General features: G+C 37.4%; 1 protein-coding gene across 3 annotated transcripts in view; it reads right to left on the bottom strand.

Annotated features, from left to right (window-relative positions):
- Positions 1–18,452, bottom strand: part of LOC146000315 (STE20-related kinase adapter protein alpha-like) — a 33,692-nt gene that overhangs the window by 12,043 nt on the left and 3,197 nt on the right. For 2 of the 3 annotated variants that reach the window (XM_083137843.1, XM_083137835.1), the window contains exons 2-4: positions 16,411–16,532; positions 3,643–3,870; positions 352–584 (exon numbers count right to left, since the gene is read on the bottom strand). In XM_083137843.1, the coding sequence (XP_082993969.1) occupies positions 352–584; positions 3,643–3,870; positions 16,411–16,422 (473 nt within the window). In that variant the 5' untranslated portion in view covers positions 16,423–16,532. Of the gene's footprint in view, positions 1–351; positions 585–3,642; positions 3,871–9,859; positions 10,005–16,410; positions 16,533–18,452 lie in introns of all 3 variants that reach the window. The other variant, XM_083137826.1, reaches the window with a different exon arrangement.

Raw genomic sequence — 18,452 nt, 5'->3', positions numbered from 1 at the left:
CATAGATTAAGGCAGAATTGAATAAGCTAAATTTTGATGTAACTAGATTTTATGTAGGTCTACTGGTTAATTTTTAATTATAGTCCAAATTCGAGTATCCATAATTTTTAATCCGATAATAATAAAACATTTTTCATTTCTTAAACCCTGAAGAACTCATGTAGGTTTGAAAATTTGGATTATTTCTACAGTACGTAACAGGACATTAGTTCTTCTATCCTACTTATGACTTTGTCTAAAGTGGAGAAAATTAATTACGTAGATCTTACTTGTCTAAATTTTAGCATGAGAAATATGCATGTTAAATGTCACACTGTTATATAATGGCATAGCAAGGACTCTCATACTAACCTGTGAATGTAACCCTTTTTATGAATGTAATCCAAACCCTGAAGTACATCCCTGAGAATGAAAGCAATAGCAAGTTCTGGCAGACCTTCTGTGAAGTGATAGGTGACTAGATCTTTACATGAGCCAAATGCCATTAGAGGAGTGACTACACAAACTTCAGGTCCAACCACAAATGTAACATGATAATGTATAATATTGGGATGCTGCAATTGGCGAACAAGTAAGATTTCATGCTGTAAGAAAAAAAGACAAAATAAAATGAATTCACATGTGAATTACTGTCAATTTATTTTTTCACTATTTTAATTAGTGCTGAGCCAATACCGACGTATCTGTATCGGTAAGTATCGGTTGAATTTTCTTCGCTGATACCAAGGATTTTGAATAACTAGAGCGGCGAAGAGAAACAACTCATTTGCCAAGATTTATCTTTGTCAAAGGTTAATTCACCCTTCTGTTAGGGTCCAGGACAGGAATTCCTCGAGAAATGCTGCACCCTCCTGGGTAGCAGATGACAAGATCAAAAGGAAAGACAAAAGTGAAAGCGCTGCTCCAAAACATGACATTGAAGGCACGTAACTTCATTGTGATCTGACCAACGCTATGTGGAAATAAAAGAAACAATGCTTGCATGCAAACTCATGGGGTAAGAACGTGGACATTTTTAAAACCAGCTTTATTACCATGCTAGGCTTATTACGGAGTTCTTGGAAAAGGGATGAATGTCACTGTGGGAGGGAGGGTTGTGGATTTTCTTCTTGTGCTCTCTACCCTTCTGCGTGACTGCAGGGACTTGTTTTTATTCCAAATGATGGATGATAATGGAGAGCAGGGCATGTACAGAGCCGGCCAAATGAGCATTAATAAATATATCAGCATTTGTATATATTTTTACGTCATTTTCCTTCCTCTCCAGGTTAATCCAAATGATGTTTGCATGAAATTGGGGATCATGAAATGAAGCAGGGACACCACAGATTTTTCGGTGCAACTGCAACACTTTAAAAAGACCTGCGATGTTTCAAAAGAAAGCACTTCTTTTTGCATCCCCTGGGAGTAGAAACAAGTTCACATAAAATGTCACAAGATATTTTAATGTGCTATAAAGCTACATGAGAATATTTGGGAGTTATTTAATGCCATTAATAGAATGTGATGTGATGAGTTTTATGGCTTTTAAACTGGAATTATACAAGTTTCGGTATCAGTTGGGTCAGGATGTCGGCAAATAGTGTGGTTGGTTCAGCCCTAATTTTAATATGACATCGCATGATTGTAGGAACATTATGGTACTACATACATTTTTTCCTTTCCCTTCAATTTTTTATGTGACCTGCCGAAAAAGTCTGTAAGTAAAAAAGAGAGAAAAGAGAGAGAGAGAGGAGGGGGGGATTCTTGCACAACTGGCTGTCATAATGGTTCCATACATATCAACTTGCAAGAAATCACACTGAATATGCATGTCCAAAACCACACATATTACAATCATTCAAGTGCCATTATATTTAGTAGGGATGGGACCGATTAATCGGTACTCTATCGGTATCGGGCGATATAGGCATACCGCTTTATCGATATTATTTTACCGATCCGATATATCAATAAATATGATAATTTAGTGCAAAATTTTGCCATTTTGTTATAATTTTTATGGATAATCTCCATGCCCTACTTTCTAAAAAAGTAAATGTCTAAATATGCAACTTCTCTTTCACTGCAGTCACCTCGAAATATACATTTATTAAGGAGGTCAATGAACCTTTCAGGTTCTTCAAGGAACATTTCTAATTTTATATCGGATCGGTAGAATATCGGTTATTGGTATCGATAAATTTTATATTGGTACTTTATCGGTATCGGCCAAAATTTCATATCGGCCCATCCCTAATATTTAGGTATGTACTGTAGATTTAAAAGCAACTTGCAATTTAATACTTCTTGAACAGGAAAGCAAAAATTGTTCCTAGGTTGTTAATAAAATGAATGATTGTACAACGGGTGGTGCGTGTGACAGCCAGTGTGTCAAGCAGGAGATGTATTCAATAAAAACTTATGTAGTAACAAATAAATGGAAAAAAGGAACATTCTTGATAATGTTAAACTATTTGTACATTTTCCACACATGACACATTAAGAGAATAAATATTGCAATCTATCAACATCTTAAACACAAGAAATAACCTTACATCATGGAATTAAAGATAATTCTTCAACAATTTGCAAATATCAATTTTATGTCATGAGAATACAAGAAAAAGGAGAGTAAAATTTACGTTAGGTTAAAATAAGGACAACACAACTTCAGGTACTGTGTAAAATAATTCCATTGTTACTGATATAAATATAGATAGATTCGACTTTACTCATACATTTCATAATTGTCTAATCATAGATTGAGATTTTTCTTAATGTTTTTTCTCTCTCTTTAGGATATGACAATGAATATGAATGACTATGTGATGAAATTCAGGAAGGAACACTTGCCCCACTCATGCTAAGCCCAGTACTCTAATGTGGTTTCTTTGGTATTTAGATTGTGAGTTGACCATTCAAAGTATTCTAAAACCAAGGTAGCTCTAGCCACAGATAAATTTATGTGGCATCCAAGATTCATACATCATTGATTTCAGGTCTAAATGGAGAGTATATGCCTAGGGGGTGACATTGATGATGGTAACCCATTAAGAAGTGGACCAACTTTGAAAACAATAAGATTATGTTCCTTCCATGATAAGACTAATTTCTCGAGGTTCAGTTGAAAGTATTGAAAGCACATCCACAAAGAACACACACATCCAAGCCTGGACTTTATCATAAGGCCTTTGGTGGGAAGTTTGAAAGTCACTCACTTAGGATCTGTGGGTAATTACACAATATCAAAAGGCTCAACAAACAAATATCATGTAATGAATTTGATCATTTTTTAAAAAAATCTGTTATATAGCATGAAAATTGATTGAGTCAGTGTTTTAAGTCCACTTTATGATCAGCAAGGCTTATCTGGACTGGACCTACAGATTACAATGGGACCCGAACCACTATGTGCCCCTGCCGAGTATCGGACACTTGACCCCTTGATATAGCATGAAAACAACAGGAAAATTGCACTGATTAGCTTTCTCCTCACAAAATCGCACCAATCACAATTGGGTACCACCAACTGAGTCTCGAGAAAAGTTATCACTACTTTATGACCTGACCACCATGTGTGAGTGTATTCGTGCATGGATTATTACAATAGAAATGACAGGTAGAAAGAAAACAAACATGAGCACATGAAGGAATATTCACCTCGATTAGACTGGCCTCTTCCTTTGCTCTATCCATATTAAACTTTTTGACAACCACCATTTTCCCAGATGGAATATGATGACAAATATGAACTGTCCCTACATCATCACAACACTTGCTGAGAATTGTTGCTGTCTGGTAGTGTGATGCATCTGGTTCATATGCCAACATGCTCGAGTCCTTTGGCATAAGGGGTATTGCTTCAGAAGTCGAAACAACAGCTTCTGTCTAAGGAAAAGCAGTACATCATTATTATAAAAAAAATGTATAAGCAAGAAAGCAAGTCAACCTACAGCTGTTGCAAACAAAGTCAATCTCCAGTATAGAGTCAGGGGCGCTTCTGGGTTGTTACAAGTTCAGCGGAGGTTGGTGGATTCAAATTAGGTGAAGGGCTAGTAGGAGAAAAATGGTGTAAAGAGAAAATTAGATCAATAGTTACATATCCTTATTAAAAAATAAGTATTGAACCAACCAGCCACCCTTGTTCAACCTCACTGACTTTCAATGCAATCAATAAAACCCAGAAGTATATGCGACTGAATTTCTGTAACAAGCATGTTCAATTTTAAAACATGCAGAAAGTTGATTCTTGTAAGAGCTTGCACATACATCATCTTACATGGAAATCCACAACAATGTGATGAACCCTGCATGTCACAATCCCAACCCTTGCTCCTCTAATGTTTTACATTAAATTCATAAACATTTCAACTCTCAATGAGAAAAGTGCATATGAAATTTTACCAAGAAATTGTTCTTTGGTGTGTGGTGGTGCGTGATCAAGCATTTGGATATTTCACCTATTGCTTTCAAGTCGATTCAAATTATTTGAAAATGAGGGCTAAATATTTAAACATTTCTTTAGCCTTCAATTCACACAATGTCTCTGATTCCACCAATGAGCACTTGTAAAAAATAAGATCCCAGATTTAAATCCTAATGAATGCACACTTACAGTAAAATCATTGCAAATTTGCTACAAACTAAACATACATGATGTCAATGTTACAAGTCTGTTACCATGTTATCCAGGTCTCACAACAAGAAATAAAATAAAACACACTGTGCATATAAGGGTTTCTATTATTACCTTCAAAGCAGGTATTTGATTTTAATTAAAATAAATACTTGGGGAAAATATTGTGCAGCACAGAAATTACACTACAAATATACAGTGCATCCATTTCGATCTTCAGCCGAGAGATCGGGAGAAGCGTGGCGGGCGGCGCTGGTGGAGATGCCGACATTTGCGGCCTGTAATGCCTGCTTATTTTTATGGACATATGCAGACATTTATATAAATATTGCAAAACGAGCACTAACCTGTGTTATAATTTATCATCTGTAATTCATTCAAGTTCTGCCCTTATATACACAAGAAAAATACGCTTTAAAAAACAATGTAAAGAGCCACAGATAATCAAACATTTTAATCATAGTTTTGACCAGTAACATCCTGCTTAAGTTTATATCCTTGAAAGAGTTTTGTGTCAATGGGGATCGTTTGGAGGTTTCGAATGTGTAACACTGTATCAAGATTACACTGTAGACAAAACCATTAAAAGTCAATGCTGTTCGTGAGCTTCCTTGCAATCCGAAATCTCCGAGCTCGAGTTTTTTGTTTCTTCGCGACAGAGCTGTGAATATAGTGGCGAGCAGATGTAAACCAAGAGCGTGTTAATTTCATACTGTGCGCAAGAGTGTTATTATTGGTTACTTGCCGTTACTTGTTTGTGTTATTGCAGTGTGTATGTGTGTTGTGTCAGTAAGAGGATTGGAATGCCAGCCGCAAGGTTCACGTTACGAGGGGGGCTGATAAGTTCTCGGCCCGACCCAGAAGGACTTTAGCTACAGGCACGAAAATTTCAGGCTAATCAACGTATTCTCCCCCCGAAAGTCTACACACTTGCCACTTGGTGGATATCAGTTTGATCAACGCTTATAACACAGGTTAGTGCTCGTTTTGCAATATTTATATAAATGTCTGCATATGTTCATAAAAATAAACGGGCATTACAGGCACCAAATGTTGGCATCTCCGTCAGCGCCGCCCACCACGCTTCCCCCGATCTCTCGGCTGAAGATCAAAATGGACGCACGGTATATTTGTTCAGAAACACATTAAAAGTGAACATACAATTTGTTATTTGATGTCGCACAAAGAAATTTCACAGACAGATCAGAAGGAAGATGAAAAATATCACAATGCTACTCCTAAAATTTATAGTCCTTTCATTTAAGAAATATGAAACTGATATCTGTTGCATGCAGTTGCAAAAACACTACAGTGCTTTCATGGTGAAACGTAGAAACAACACCAAATTACACTAACTACAGTATATACTTTCACTAACTAACGTAGCCAAAAATCATACAAGCTAAAACTTTCAACATAAGCCTCTGTTAAAAAGTGCATGGTATTAAAAAGGCTTACTGTTATCAATGCACATAGTCCACCTAAAAATTACTAAATACAGACGTTAAATATCTGGGTATCAAAAATTACTATTTTTTAAAAATAATAAGAAATAAAAAACACAAATATTCCAAATTCTGAAAAATAGGCCTGCTTATAAATATGTATATATTTGCTGCTATTCTTCTAAGTAAACCTATTTACAATTACAAATGTCTAGACAACTGTGCATTAGGGCATGTTGAATTTTTCATCTTTAAAAATCCTGATTTGAGGGGTGTTAAAAAGTTGTGGTATGATTAGGTAATTTGAAATATATTTTGGTTACTTGTAAATATTTAGGTCTTGCTTGGTAAATATCTATGTGAAAAGTTCCTACTTTTTAACATTTCTTAAATTTTTCTGTCATTTAAACGTATGGGTTATTCCCAAATTTTCATGAAAACAGATGTTGTTGATAAGTGCCTAAAATTGATTACAAGTTATTGTAGTTCTCTTATATATGCATTGTAGTTATCTGCACTATTAATATTTTACTATTATTATGTTATATTTTGTTCTATTAATATTATACTCCTTTCTTTTTTCCAACAGAGACCGAAGAATTTCCATTTTGAGAGTTGCAATCGGTGTCAATTGTGTCAATGACAGTGTGGCTGTGGCGTGGCAGATACGGTATGTGATATCTTTTTACTTTCTACAACCAGTGATAACTGTTTCACTATGACTACAAAGAAGAGACCAAGACAGGGAACATTCACACATATGGGCAACCTTATTGGAAGTGGAAGAGACATGTCGCCTTCTGAATTACCAACTTTGCGAGACGTGTTAAGATATGGACTGTTGCTGAGAGAACAAAGTAGTGAGGATATGAGAAACTATCCAGCTGCCAGTGTTGCAAAAGACATATATCCTAAAGTACTTGAAAAATGGGAACGAGCAAACTGTTCTTTTGTTTTCCCTGTTGTCAATTCAAGATTTTCAGTATTAGCAAAGATTCAAGAAAGTTGGGAGCAAGCAAAAAACATATCTCTTGGAAGGGGCAAGTTAGATATTAAAGAAGCCTTTGCTTCAAAACTTGACAAGCTCTTTGACATTCTCAATTGCAAATGTGAAATCATTATGTGCTCTGAATTTTGGCTGTGCTACAGATTGCACAAAAAAAGCTCACATTAATTGTACATGTTCTAAAGACAAGAAGATCCCTGTGAAAGAACTTGCTTTCATTAAAGGCCAGAGAAACAAGATTAGTTCTATTGGACCACTCCAAATTGGTTTGCCAGATTTTCCAGAACATAACAGACTGATAAGGAAGCAAAAGCGAGGAGAAGTTGAGAGAACAAGACTTTCTGAATATAAAAAGGAATGCTTGCAGACTTCTTCACTTCCATCACATGAAGAAAGTTCCTCTGGGGTTGGAAATGAGGAAAAATAATCCGATACAGAAGATGGAAGTGAATCAAATTATGATTTAGCAGCTCCTTCAAATTCTAATGGAGAGAAACAGTACAATACATTAGATATACCTAATGTTGCTATGCAGAGCATCAGATACGGTGTTGGTCTTCGTGCCACAGCTGCAATTACCACCGCTGCATTTATTGATATCGGCTTGATCACTGAAGGAAACACGAAACTTGTTGTTGACCACAATAAAGTAAAAAGAGTGCAGGAGAAATTGATGTCATCATTAGACAATGAATTTGAAGAAATTTGTAAGAAGGGTCAAATTGATTGCATATTTTTCAATGGTCGTGAAGATTCAACTAAAGTTATGCTGAAGGCTGAAAATTCAGAGCAGCAGTTTCCCAGTACTATGAAAGAACAACATTATTCAGTTTGTAGTGAGCCAGGTGGGAGATACCTTTATCACTTTACACCAGAGAAAAGCTCAAAGAATGAAAAACCAGTTGAAATAATTGCTGACAATTTACTGAATTTCATGAAAGAGAAAGGTATTGATAAAACAATACAAGCAATTGGAGGTGATTCAACAAATATTAATACCGGCTGGGAAGGTGCAACTATGCAACAAACTAGGCAGCAAACATAACTGGCTAGTTTGTGCTCTTCACACCAACGAGTTACCTCTTCGCCATTTAATCACAGCCCTTGATGGGAAGACTTTGTCAAACAACAAGTGGACAGGTGACATTGGTAAAATGTCAGATGCAGCTACAGAGCTTGATATTAATCCTAAATTTCAAAAAATTTCAATTGGAGTACCTGTTATTGAACTCAGTGACAGTACTGTGAAGGATCTGTCAACCGATCAAGTGTATGGATATAGAACACATGCCATAAGAGCAGGTAAACTTCCCAATAATCTGGCACTTCTTGAAATTGGACCAGTGAGCCATTCAAGGTGGCTTACAACAGCAAACAGACTTGCAAACAGTCGCTTGTGGATTTCCAAACATGGCCTAAAAGGCAAAAACCTCGAGAATTTAAGGCTGATTGTGGAATACATCGTTGGTGTGTACTATCCGTGTTGGTTCAATATCAAAGTAAAAAAATTGTGGATAGAAGGCCCACGTCATTTGTTGTTTCAATTGCAACGGCTTAGACTTCAAAACAAGGCTGTAGTAAATGCTGTTTTGCCGACTGTTAAACGTTCAGCGTGGTATGCATTTAGTGAAATGTTAATTCAGACACTGCTGTGCTCAAATAATAAGGAAGAAAGGAGAGCTGGAATTCAAAAGATCATCGATTTGAGAGGTGGCAATGATGATACATTTGGAAACCTTTCAGTACTTCCAAGGAAGACACCTTCTATAAACACCTCTGCTTCAAACTTATTGGAGTTGATAGACTGGTTTGATGGAGTTTATGAACCTCCATTAACATGCAAAATGACCTTGACAGAAATAAAGGAATTTATTGACAAGCCTATGCAAGTTCTTCAGTGGCCTTGTCATGGTCAAGGGATTTCAAGATGTGTGAAACAAGTCACGGAGTCTGCAGGAAAAGTGTATACACAGGAAAAAAGGGAGGGCTACATCAGAGGCCAAGTAGCAGGTCGTCGGCTTTTGTCAAGAAATGAATCAAAACAGGACTTGATGAAACTTGTTATTAATTCTAATTAATGTTATTCTTTTTTTTTTACTATAATAGGATGTTATAAGATAAAGTAATGGTATGTTGTTACAGGTGGAAACAAAATTTCTTTATATTTTCACTTGTATAAAATGATTAAAAACTTCAACTTCTCTTCAAAATGAGAGTTTTTTGCTTTTTTTTAGTGCATTTCAAACAAACCTCAATTTACCAAGCTAATCATCAACCAGTCATAAAAATAATTGCTGATTTGGATTCCTCATGTCCAATAACATATTTTCAGAACCCCTCATTGAGCAAATTCGCAAAAGAAAATTTTCCGTCCTTAAATGACACGCCCTACTGTGCATGCAATGTACAAAAAAATCTCCAAGAATGCTCTAGCAATATTTCTAAGCAGATTCTATTCTTCCAGAATATGAAATATTGGCAGGCATCTGAAGTATTCTATAAAATATCATTTGGCAGAAATTACAACTTCTGTAGCTGTGAAGTAAAAGCTTTTTACAAAAAGGAAAAAAGAAGTGCAAGCAATACTTACAAAATTTATGGTAATGAAGTTCAGAAAAGCTATTTTTGGGTAAACCATGTACCAAAGTCAAAAAACAAACATGCCCACATGCTTCCACTAACTTAACCTGAACCTCAACCAAATATACAGAAATAATCTAAAAAAGAAATAAGAAAACCTACGTAAGAACAACCTAAAGAAATTTCCAGCATAGCAAGAAGAAAGCTTACTAGTGGTCGATAGACACCAGAATCCTGAATAGAGTGGTTGTCAGTGTCAGAGCGAGGGTGGTGAGTGCATGGGCATGGGCATTCCAGAAATGCCACAGACATGGTTACAGTCACAACAACAAGTTCTTAGCCACTTCAATCTAATCTGAAAGTACAAACACCAATTGAATGCACTTAACCCCAAATAAAAACAATTGCTACGAAATTTAGATGCATCAATCTACTACTATGAGAAAGAAAGAAAAAGATAAACATTTACAATTTCACTAATTTTAATTAAATTACTCTTATTATAAGGACTTAATATTGATGTATTGTTTTACTAAGAGGGAGGGCTGTTTTAACGCTTCTTACGGGGCCCAAAGTTAAGCAAAACTATTGCTTTTTACTTATGAAGTTCCCGCTTCAACTTTCATAACATGACCATAATGGGACAAAAGTAAGACGTGCGCAGAATCCTTATACACAAGTGCCTGAAACTCCTCCGACAGAGCCAAAACAACTTGTAGTGCCTGTCTGTAAATATAATGTCACATTACAGAGAGACATATTTTGAAGGGGGCTGCCAGAGACATGTTTACATAAGGAACAGCATACACATCACAGAAGAGGCATTAGGTACTGAAAATTGTACATGCACACATCATCAAGGCAATGCTTTGTGGGAGACACCACTGCAAGCACAGTTGAATCTCACACCTTAAGCAGATACATGGTAGCACTAGCATAACATTAAGGAATATTACACACAACATGAAGAACAGGCAAGTGCGTCACAGTATGAATCTGTGCCTAACTATACATGAAATGCATTTGGGTGTATGTAACAGACATGCTCCTTCTTTTCTGTAAAATGTTGAACACATATCTTCCTGTCATTTAAAACATTCCTAATTATGATGCAAGGCTCTTGAGTAGCCAAATGGTTAGCTTTTCACCATTGACGTACGCCGTCCTGGGTTTCATTCCTGTTGAGATCCCCAAAAAATTTCAGCATTGACCCAGCATCATAAGGACGACTAGGGAGCTACTTCAAAAGAAGCAGTGGGCTTATTTCGAAAGCCAGAAAACAGCGGAGATAGGACTTGATGTGCTAACTACACATCAAGCAATGAAAAAAAACAACAAACAAACAACACTGGCAGGCATTGGCTCTTAAGAGGGCTCACCATGAGCTTAGTTTAAATGTGATGTGACATAATTATCTGCTCCGTTACACAACAGTCAGCTGTGCTTTGAGTGCTGGTCTTTCCAACTCATTAACATGCGATGGAATTGTATGTGTCTGACATTTTCTAATAGCTACCATTGCATCTTTATTTGTAACACATGGCATATATGTTGCTCCTCTTGCAAATATGTCTCTGATGGGCATGTACAAAATATACTTCTTGATGCAAAAAGATTATATTTTATTTTGGTTTCATAGATAGACATGCCCCCACTTGTGTTCACCTTGTTCCAGGAGATGCAGGCGGTTACAGATTATCACTCTGCACACCATTTTATTCCCCATTATCATCCTATGCCAAAAGTTTTGTCGCGCTACTAACCAATAAGTTCTCTTTTCGGTGTGCCTCTAACTTGTATGGAAAACTGAGTAAAATCACTCAACTGTAATATTTTATCTGGTATGCGGCTATATAGAGAAGAAAGACCACTAAAAGAATCTGCACACGAAATAAGAAAAACTATAATTTATCAACATTTTTAAGAGTTGAGAAGGTGTAAAGTTGAACACAGAAAAGATGTTAGGTTTATTCAACTCAACAGAATCGCCACAATATGTTTCTCAAGTAGTTTCTGCCAACATGATAAAATGTTACTTCACAGAATTAATATATTTAATATTCTTGTTATTTTCTGAACAGAAAGAAAAATCTATAAAACAATTTCCTAAACATTTAAACACTTTTGCTTGGGCAACATAACACACTTCTATCAAGAATATTTGTGTGTGTTAAGATGTAATATAAATTTCAATGTACACCACCACAAAGGATTATTTATTTCCATGTTACAAACAGTATTTGTGTTTTGTTTCTTTTTTGTGTTTTGTGTATCACTCTGTATGCTTGGGTTTCTTCATTAGAGTAGTTACCGACTTTTAATGGGGAAACAAAAGGGATGGAAGTTTATAGCTTTTTGGATGAACTGGATGCATACAGGGATCTTTTGGGCATAAATGGAGAAGGATTATTGCTTTATCACCTTCCGTTAGCGTTAAAAGGAGAGGCGAAGGAGTTCTTTCATTTTGCAAGCCCATTTGAAGGCTATGGGCAATTCATGGATTTGTTGCTCAAGAATTTTCATGGGTTGGATCACGAACGAGAATTAAAGCGATTCTTGGATTTTTTGTGGGAAAGGACACAGGCAAAGAAAGGGAAACTGAATAACGGTTGCTGAAAAAAGGTTCAAAATACTGAAAAGGGATCAGTCTATGTTGTCGTCCGCTATTGGGGAAACTAGTTCGACGCCAACAATGGGTTCAGAAAACAATGCTACAGTAACAAACAGGCCGAGGATTCTTCCAGACGACATTAGAGTACAGTTACCAACCTTTAATGGTGAAACAAAAGGGATGGAAGTTTATAGCTTTTTGGATGAACTGGATGCATACAAGGATCTTTTGGGCATAAATGGAGAAGGATTATTGCTTTATCACCTTCCGTTAGCGTTAAAAGGAGAGCCGAAGGAGTTCTTTCATTTTGCAAGCCCGTTTGAAGGCTATGGGCAATTCAAGGATTTGTTGCGCAAGAATTTTCATGGGTTGGATCACAAACGAGAATTAAAGCGATTCTTGGATTCTCGCTTTCAGCTAAAGAACGAGTCATTGGCAGTCTATATTCACAAGATAGATAGATGGTTCGAGAGGGCAAAATCCACCTCTACAGTTGAAGAGAAGGTTAATTTTATTCAGCATAAATGTAATCCTGTGTATCGTGAGAGATTAGGAAGTGAGAATTTCAACAGCATGAAAGATCTTCATGAATATGCTTTGAAGTTACAGGGGGAGATGTTGGAAAACGCTATATTTCGTCAGTATGAAACAGAACAGGAAATCATTAACTTTGCCTTGAGGTGCCACACCTCCTCAGTCCGAGGGACTGGTTGCTGTTAGAGGGGCGAGTGGCACCACGGGGGAGGATCTGTTACATATTTTGGGCCCTACGAAATATTCTAGTTTAAGGAAGGAACCCCCTGCTGTTTTGAGGGAGACAAAAGCGACTACTGACCACCCAGGAATGTCTGACAAAGAACGCAAGTGTTACGTTTGTCAATCAACTGCACATCTGTCAAGTTTTCACAAAGCTGCAAGGAAAGATGTTGTTTCAGATTAAAAAGAACGTCATGGACAGGGTGCGACAGTGAGACGTGTCTGTAATTCAACAAATTGCAAGATTTCAAATAGTTTTCGTTTTTGGAGAAATAAATGGAATTCAGATCCAAATGTATATGGATACCGGCGCTAATATATTCTGCATGAGTTTGCCTTTATTTCGGAAATTGGAAGAAAAGGGGGCAAAATTATATCATAGCAAGCTGAATGGAAAACAACAACTGTGGGACATGTCTTTTTCAATGTAACTTTCTATGGTCAATGGGTCCGAAAGGAATTCTTTGTTTTGGAGAATCCCAACATGACCTGATCGCCGGTAGAAGTTTTATGGCCAGGGCAAAGATTTTAACTGCACCCGCGTTGAATGGTTGGGATTTTTTGAATGAAACTGACGATATTATTCCTTTTGACACAATTGGGAAGAAAAAGAAGAAAACTAGTAACAATCTGTCCATCACAGTCATTCACGTAGAAGAGAACCGTGACAAACAAGTGTTGCAAACCCCCAGAGCTGAAAAAGTCAGGAAAAATAAAAGGTTTTCGGCGAGGAAAGCAAAAGAAAAAGCAGATCATATTCCGATTAGCAACCTGAAGGATGAAGGTTATCTCCATTTCAAACTCCCGGATGGTGGATATAAATATCACCACGAATTCGAGAAGGGAGAGGACTCTGGTTCGAGTTGCCGTCCTTCAGCTGCGCAGGAAACTGAACGAGAGAAAGTAACCTTAGTTGACATTAAGGAAGGTGTAATGGCAGTATCTAATTTGGATGATGATGGACAGGACAACGAAGATGAAGACTTTTATTGCTCTGTTTTCTTTAAACGTCTTTTGAGAGATAACCCTGACATCACTTCTGTTGAACTCCTTGGAGATATAACACCCGAGCCTCGGGACGAAATCAACAATTTCACTCAATCAGCAATAGAATCTAGTTCAATGAACTTGGAAGTAAATGAAATAACAACCGACAATATCAACTTAGAAGATAAGTGATTATGGGCAAGAGAGCAACAGAAGGACCCATATTTGTCTTTATTAATTGCATGCCTTAAGGGAGAGGAGGTTCAATTGAACGAGAAATTGAACACGAAAGTTTCAGATTTTCATCTGAGCATTTAAGATGGGATTCTCTACAGAAACATAGAAGAAGGGAAGGGGATGTTTGCCGTGTTTGGACAGCAGCAAAAGATTTGGACACCGGATTCTTTGAAACAGGAAGTGCTGCGAATATCCCATGACGAAGTTCACGTCGCACATCCAGGGGCAGCTAAGACTCTGTTCAAGATTTTGGAACAGTTTACGTGGAAAAATGTTTACTCTGATGTTAGAGATTACTGCAGATCACGTCTCACCTGTTTGAGATACAATCCAGATTTTTCTAAAAAGATGGGATTCGTGAGAAGTCGCAATCAGCCACGCCCAGGAGTGAAATTGTATGGAGATTTGTTTGGACCATTTCCGACCAGTTCTAGGGGGTGTTATCGCTACGTATTTCTCATTGAAGATTATTTCACAAGACACATATTTTTGGCACCCTTGACAACAGTGACAGCTAGAATAATTTCCAATGCATTGTTGAAATATTGTCACCTTTACGGCTTTCCATCGATTTTTACCAGTGACAATCAAAGTGTGTTTCATAGCCACCTGTTTCATCAAGTACTCAAAGACTATCAACTGCAAACCTGTCTACACTACTCCATACCGCCCACAAGCAGATCTCGCAGAAGCAGCAATTAAGACAGTTAACAGAGTGATAGCCAAGTTTTGAACGGAACACAGCACGTGGTCAGAAAACTAAGATTTGATTGCATTCGCAGTGGACAAACAGGTGAAAAGATGCCCGAAGCGTGACCTACGGTTTCTGGTGGAAATGAAAGGCACCGGGAAGAATGGTCAGCTGACCCAGACACACCCTATGGAGCTTCGGGGGAAACAGCTGGGTAAACCTCCTTTGGTACATAGCTTAGGAAGTTTTTTTTAAAGAGACAGTTCTTATTGAAATCTCCATTAGTTAAAAGTTTCTTTTTATTCGGAGGCACATATTTACTCGCGAGTGTTTGCACTTTCTGTAGTAATTAGGCAGAGAAGTGCCGCGAATTCACGTGCTGGACAGTACTCCTACCCTACGAGTAGATGGGAAGAGGTTCGATCCCAGAACCTCACAAGAAGGAAGCAGCCTGGAAGAGGACATCCTTGCCATGGATGTCCAACCGCCCACACCTGGAAATGGAATTCACGATGATTAATTAAGGATGTCACCGGTTCCAGAGATCACAGGATGCACCGAGGAACTTATTCCGAAAAGTGTAAAGTGAGTGAAGTGAAGTGGACGGTGTTAGTGTCTTTTTTTTTTTCTTTCAGGCAAACCTCACCAGGACATTGAACACACAGACTTACCTGGGGTAAGCCCTTTTTTTTTCCGGTGAGGGAAGTATAATACTGTTACAAACAGTATTTGTGTTTTGTTTCTTTTTTGTGATTGTGTATGAATCTGTATGCTTGGGTTTCTTCCATGGTTCAGTGTAGTTTAAAAGAGCCAAAAAGATTTGAACTTTCAGCCCTCCCCCATGCGACGAGGAAGTATAAATATGGCCTCTGACAGAGGACAGGACAGTGTGTGTGTGTGTGTGTGAAACTAATAGCAGAAGGGAGTGTGATATTCTGTCTTCTGCGACCTCCCTTGAGAAAGAGCATCCCGAGGTGGTTTCGCCATTGCTTAGCTTCCACTTGGCAGTTCTGCCGTGGGGCTCAAGTTAGAGAATTAATCCGAGCCTTGTATAGTTAAATTGTAAATAAATGTTAAAGCCCATCTCTGCGAGTTTTCAGCCATCACCCTGCAACATTAATTCAGTTAGTTCTTGCTTGTGATTGATTCTTTGGTTCCGAGCACTCTGGTGAGGAAAGGGATGGGAACCCAGTACTAACGAGCCTATTTAGTTGTTTAATTGGGTTTTTCCTGCCAGAAGCGGCCCGGTAAGGGTGGAGTGTTGCGGAACCTATATGATGCAACATGCGTGAATTGAATTTGAAAGTGTCCAACATTTATCTCCAACAATCAGTTTCCTTCATAATAATTTATAATTCATTATGAAGACATTTCTGTTTAATAATTTACCATATCATGCTCATGTGCAGTCCCTCATATATGCATACGATAATACATAAGCACAGCAAATAACAATACTTGCACACTATGAGTACTTACTCTGACCCCCATTGATCACACATAAAAATTCACAACATGCCTCCCTTTTCATATATTACTGCCAATTTAATCACTGCTAACTAGTACATCTGTAGTATGAAACTTCCATGACAAATGGTTTCCTGAAAATAAATAAAAATGCAATAAAAACACTAAACAAATACAAAAAATATATTCACAAATTTAAACTGCATTTGGCCTATGAATTCAGGATGTCTACAATTTTGTAAAAACAAAATTCCCTGACTTTTCGAGGTTTGCCAGACAAAAACCCAAAATTTTCTAGTCCAAGTTGTTTGAGAAATTCCTTCACGCAAATGAATGGTGCCTATTTAAACTTGCACAAATCTTCTGGTATGTACTCAATTTTCAAAGTGTTGAAGTTATTGCCTACACTTTCTGTGTGTTTGGATCTTAAAGCACTAAAGCAATGGTGGGATAGATATTTAAACACGTGCATAAGGTCACTACATTTTAGCTTTAAAACTGACTTAGAATCTTAAAAGCTTACAACCAAGCTTTAAGAATATTCACTTCACCTGTATAAAAGTAATAAGGGAAACTGGCTGTTGGATGGGGACAGTAGGGAACAGTTTTTTGCATGATACGTGCCACATAAATAAAGATTTCTTTTAAAATAAAAACCATAGAAATATAGCATAAATGATATATAATTATAGTAAAATTTAGTAACAAATGTATTAATCCTAATATTGACCCAACACAACCCATAAATTGCAACAAGGAAGTGGAAAATGCCAATAGCCAATCACTGCAGTAGATTTCAACTTGAAAATATTCAAAACATGACTCCTAGAGTATTTCATATAGGCTTCATTTCTACTGAAACTATCAGTAATAGTCAATATACCAACCTGAATTATACCGTGCGTTCATTTCGATCTTCAGCCGAGAGATCGGGAGAAGCATGGCGGGCAGCGCTGACGGAGATGCCGACATTTTCAGCCTGTAATGCCCGCTTATTTTTATGGACATATGCAAACATTTATATAAATATTGCAAAACGAGCACTAATCTGCGTTATAACACGCGAAAGTTCTTCTGTAATTTATCACACAAATAAATACGCTTTAGAAACGATGTTAAGAGCCACAGATAATAAAACATTTTAATCATAGTTTTGACCAGTAACGTCCTGCTTAAGTTTATATCCTTGAAAGAGTTTTGTGCTGATGCTGATCGTTTGGAGGTTTCGAATGTGCAACACTGTATCAAGATTACGCTGCAGACGAAACCGTTAAAAGTCAATGGTTTTCGTGAGTTTCCTTGCAATCCAAAATCTCAGAGCTCGAGTTTTTTGTTCCTTTGCGACTAGATGAAGACAGAGCTGTGAATATAGTGGCGAGCAGATGTAAACCAAGAGCGCGTTAATTTCGTACTGTGCGCAAGAGTGTTATTTTTGGTTACTTGTTTGTGTTATTGCAGTGTGTATGTGTGTTGTGTCAGTGAGACGATTGGAATGCCAGCCGCAAGGTTCACGTTAGAACAAAGAATTTTTATGTATGACACGTGAAAACAGACTCATGTCGAGACGTGTGTAAGCAATTTGTACAGAAATTCCCATGCGTTTCACCTCCACATAGAGATACGGTTAGACATCTTGTCCTTAAATTACGAGAAACTGGATCGTTAAATTTCAAAACACCTAAGCAAAAACGACGGATTTTAAACGAAGCAAAACTCGATGAAATTGGTGCAGTGTTAGAACGTTCTCCAAACAAACCTCTACGCCATGTTTCACAGGAGATGGGCGTGTCAAAATCATCAGCACATACAGCCACTAAGCTACTAAAATTAAAACCGTACTCTTATAACACAGGTTAGTGCTAGTTTTGCAATATTTATATAAATGTCTGCATACGTCCATAAAATTAAGCGGGCATTACAGGCCGCAAATGTCGGCATCTCCGTCAGCGCCGCCCGCCACACTTCTCCCGATCTCTCGGCTGAAGATCGAAATGAACGCATGGTAGTTTGTCCACAATAATTTTTTTAAAATGCCTTGCTTTTCTTCTTTCTCT

This window comes from Lepisma saccharinum, chromosome 1 (assembly GCF_977018435.1).
Source record: "Lepisma saccharinum chromosome 1, izLepSacc3.1, whole genome shotgun sequence".
Taxonomy (NCBI): domain Eukaryota; kingdom Metazoa; phylum Arthropoda; class Insecta; order Zygentoma; family Lepismatidae; genus Lepisma; species Lepisma saccharinum.
The sequence above is the reverse complement of the archived record's forward strand: the minus strand, read 5'-3'. Positions and strand labels throughout refer to the sequence as shown.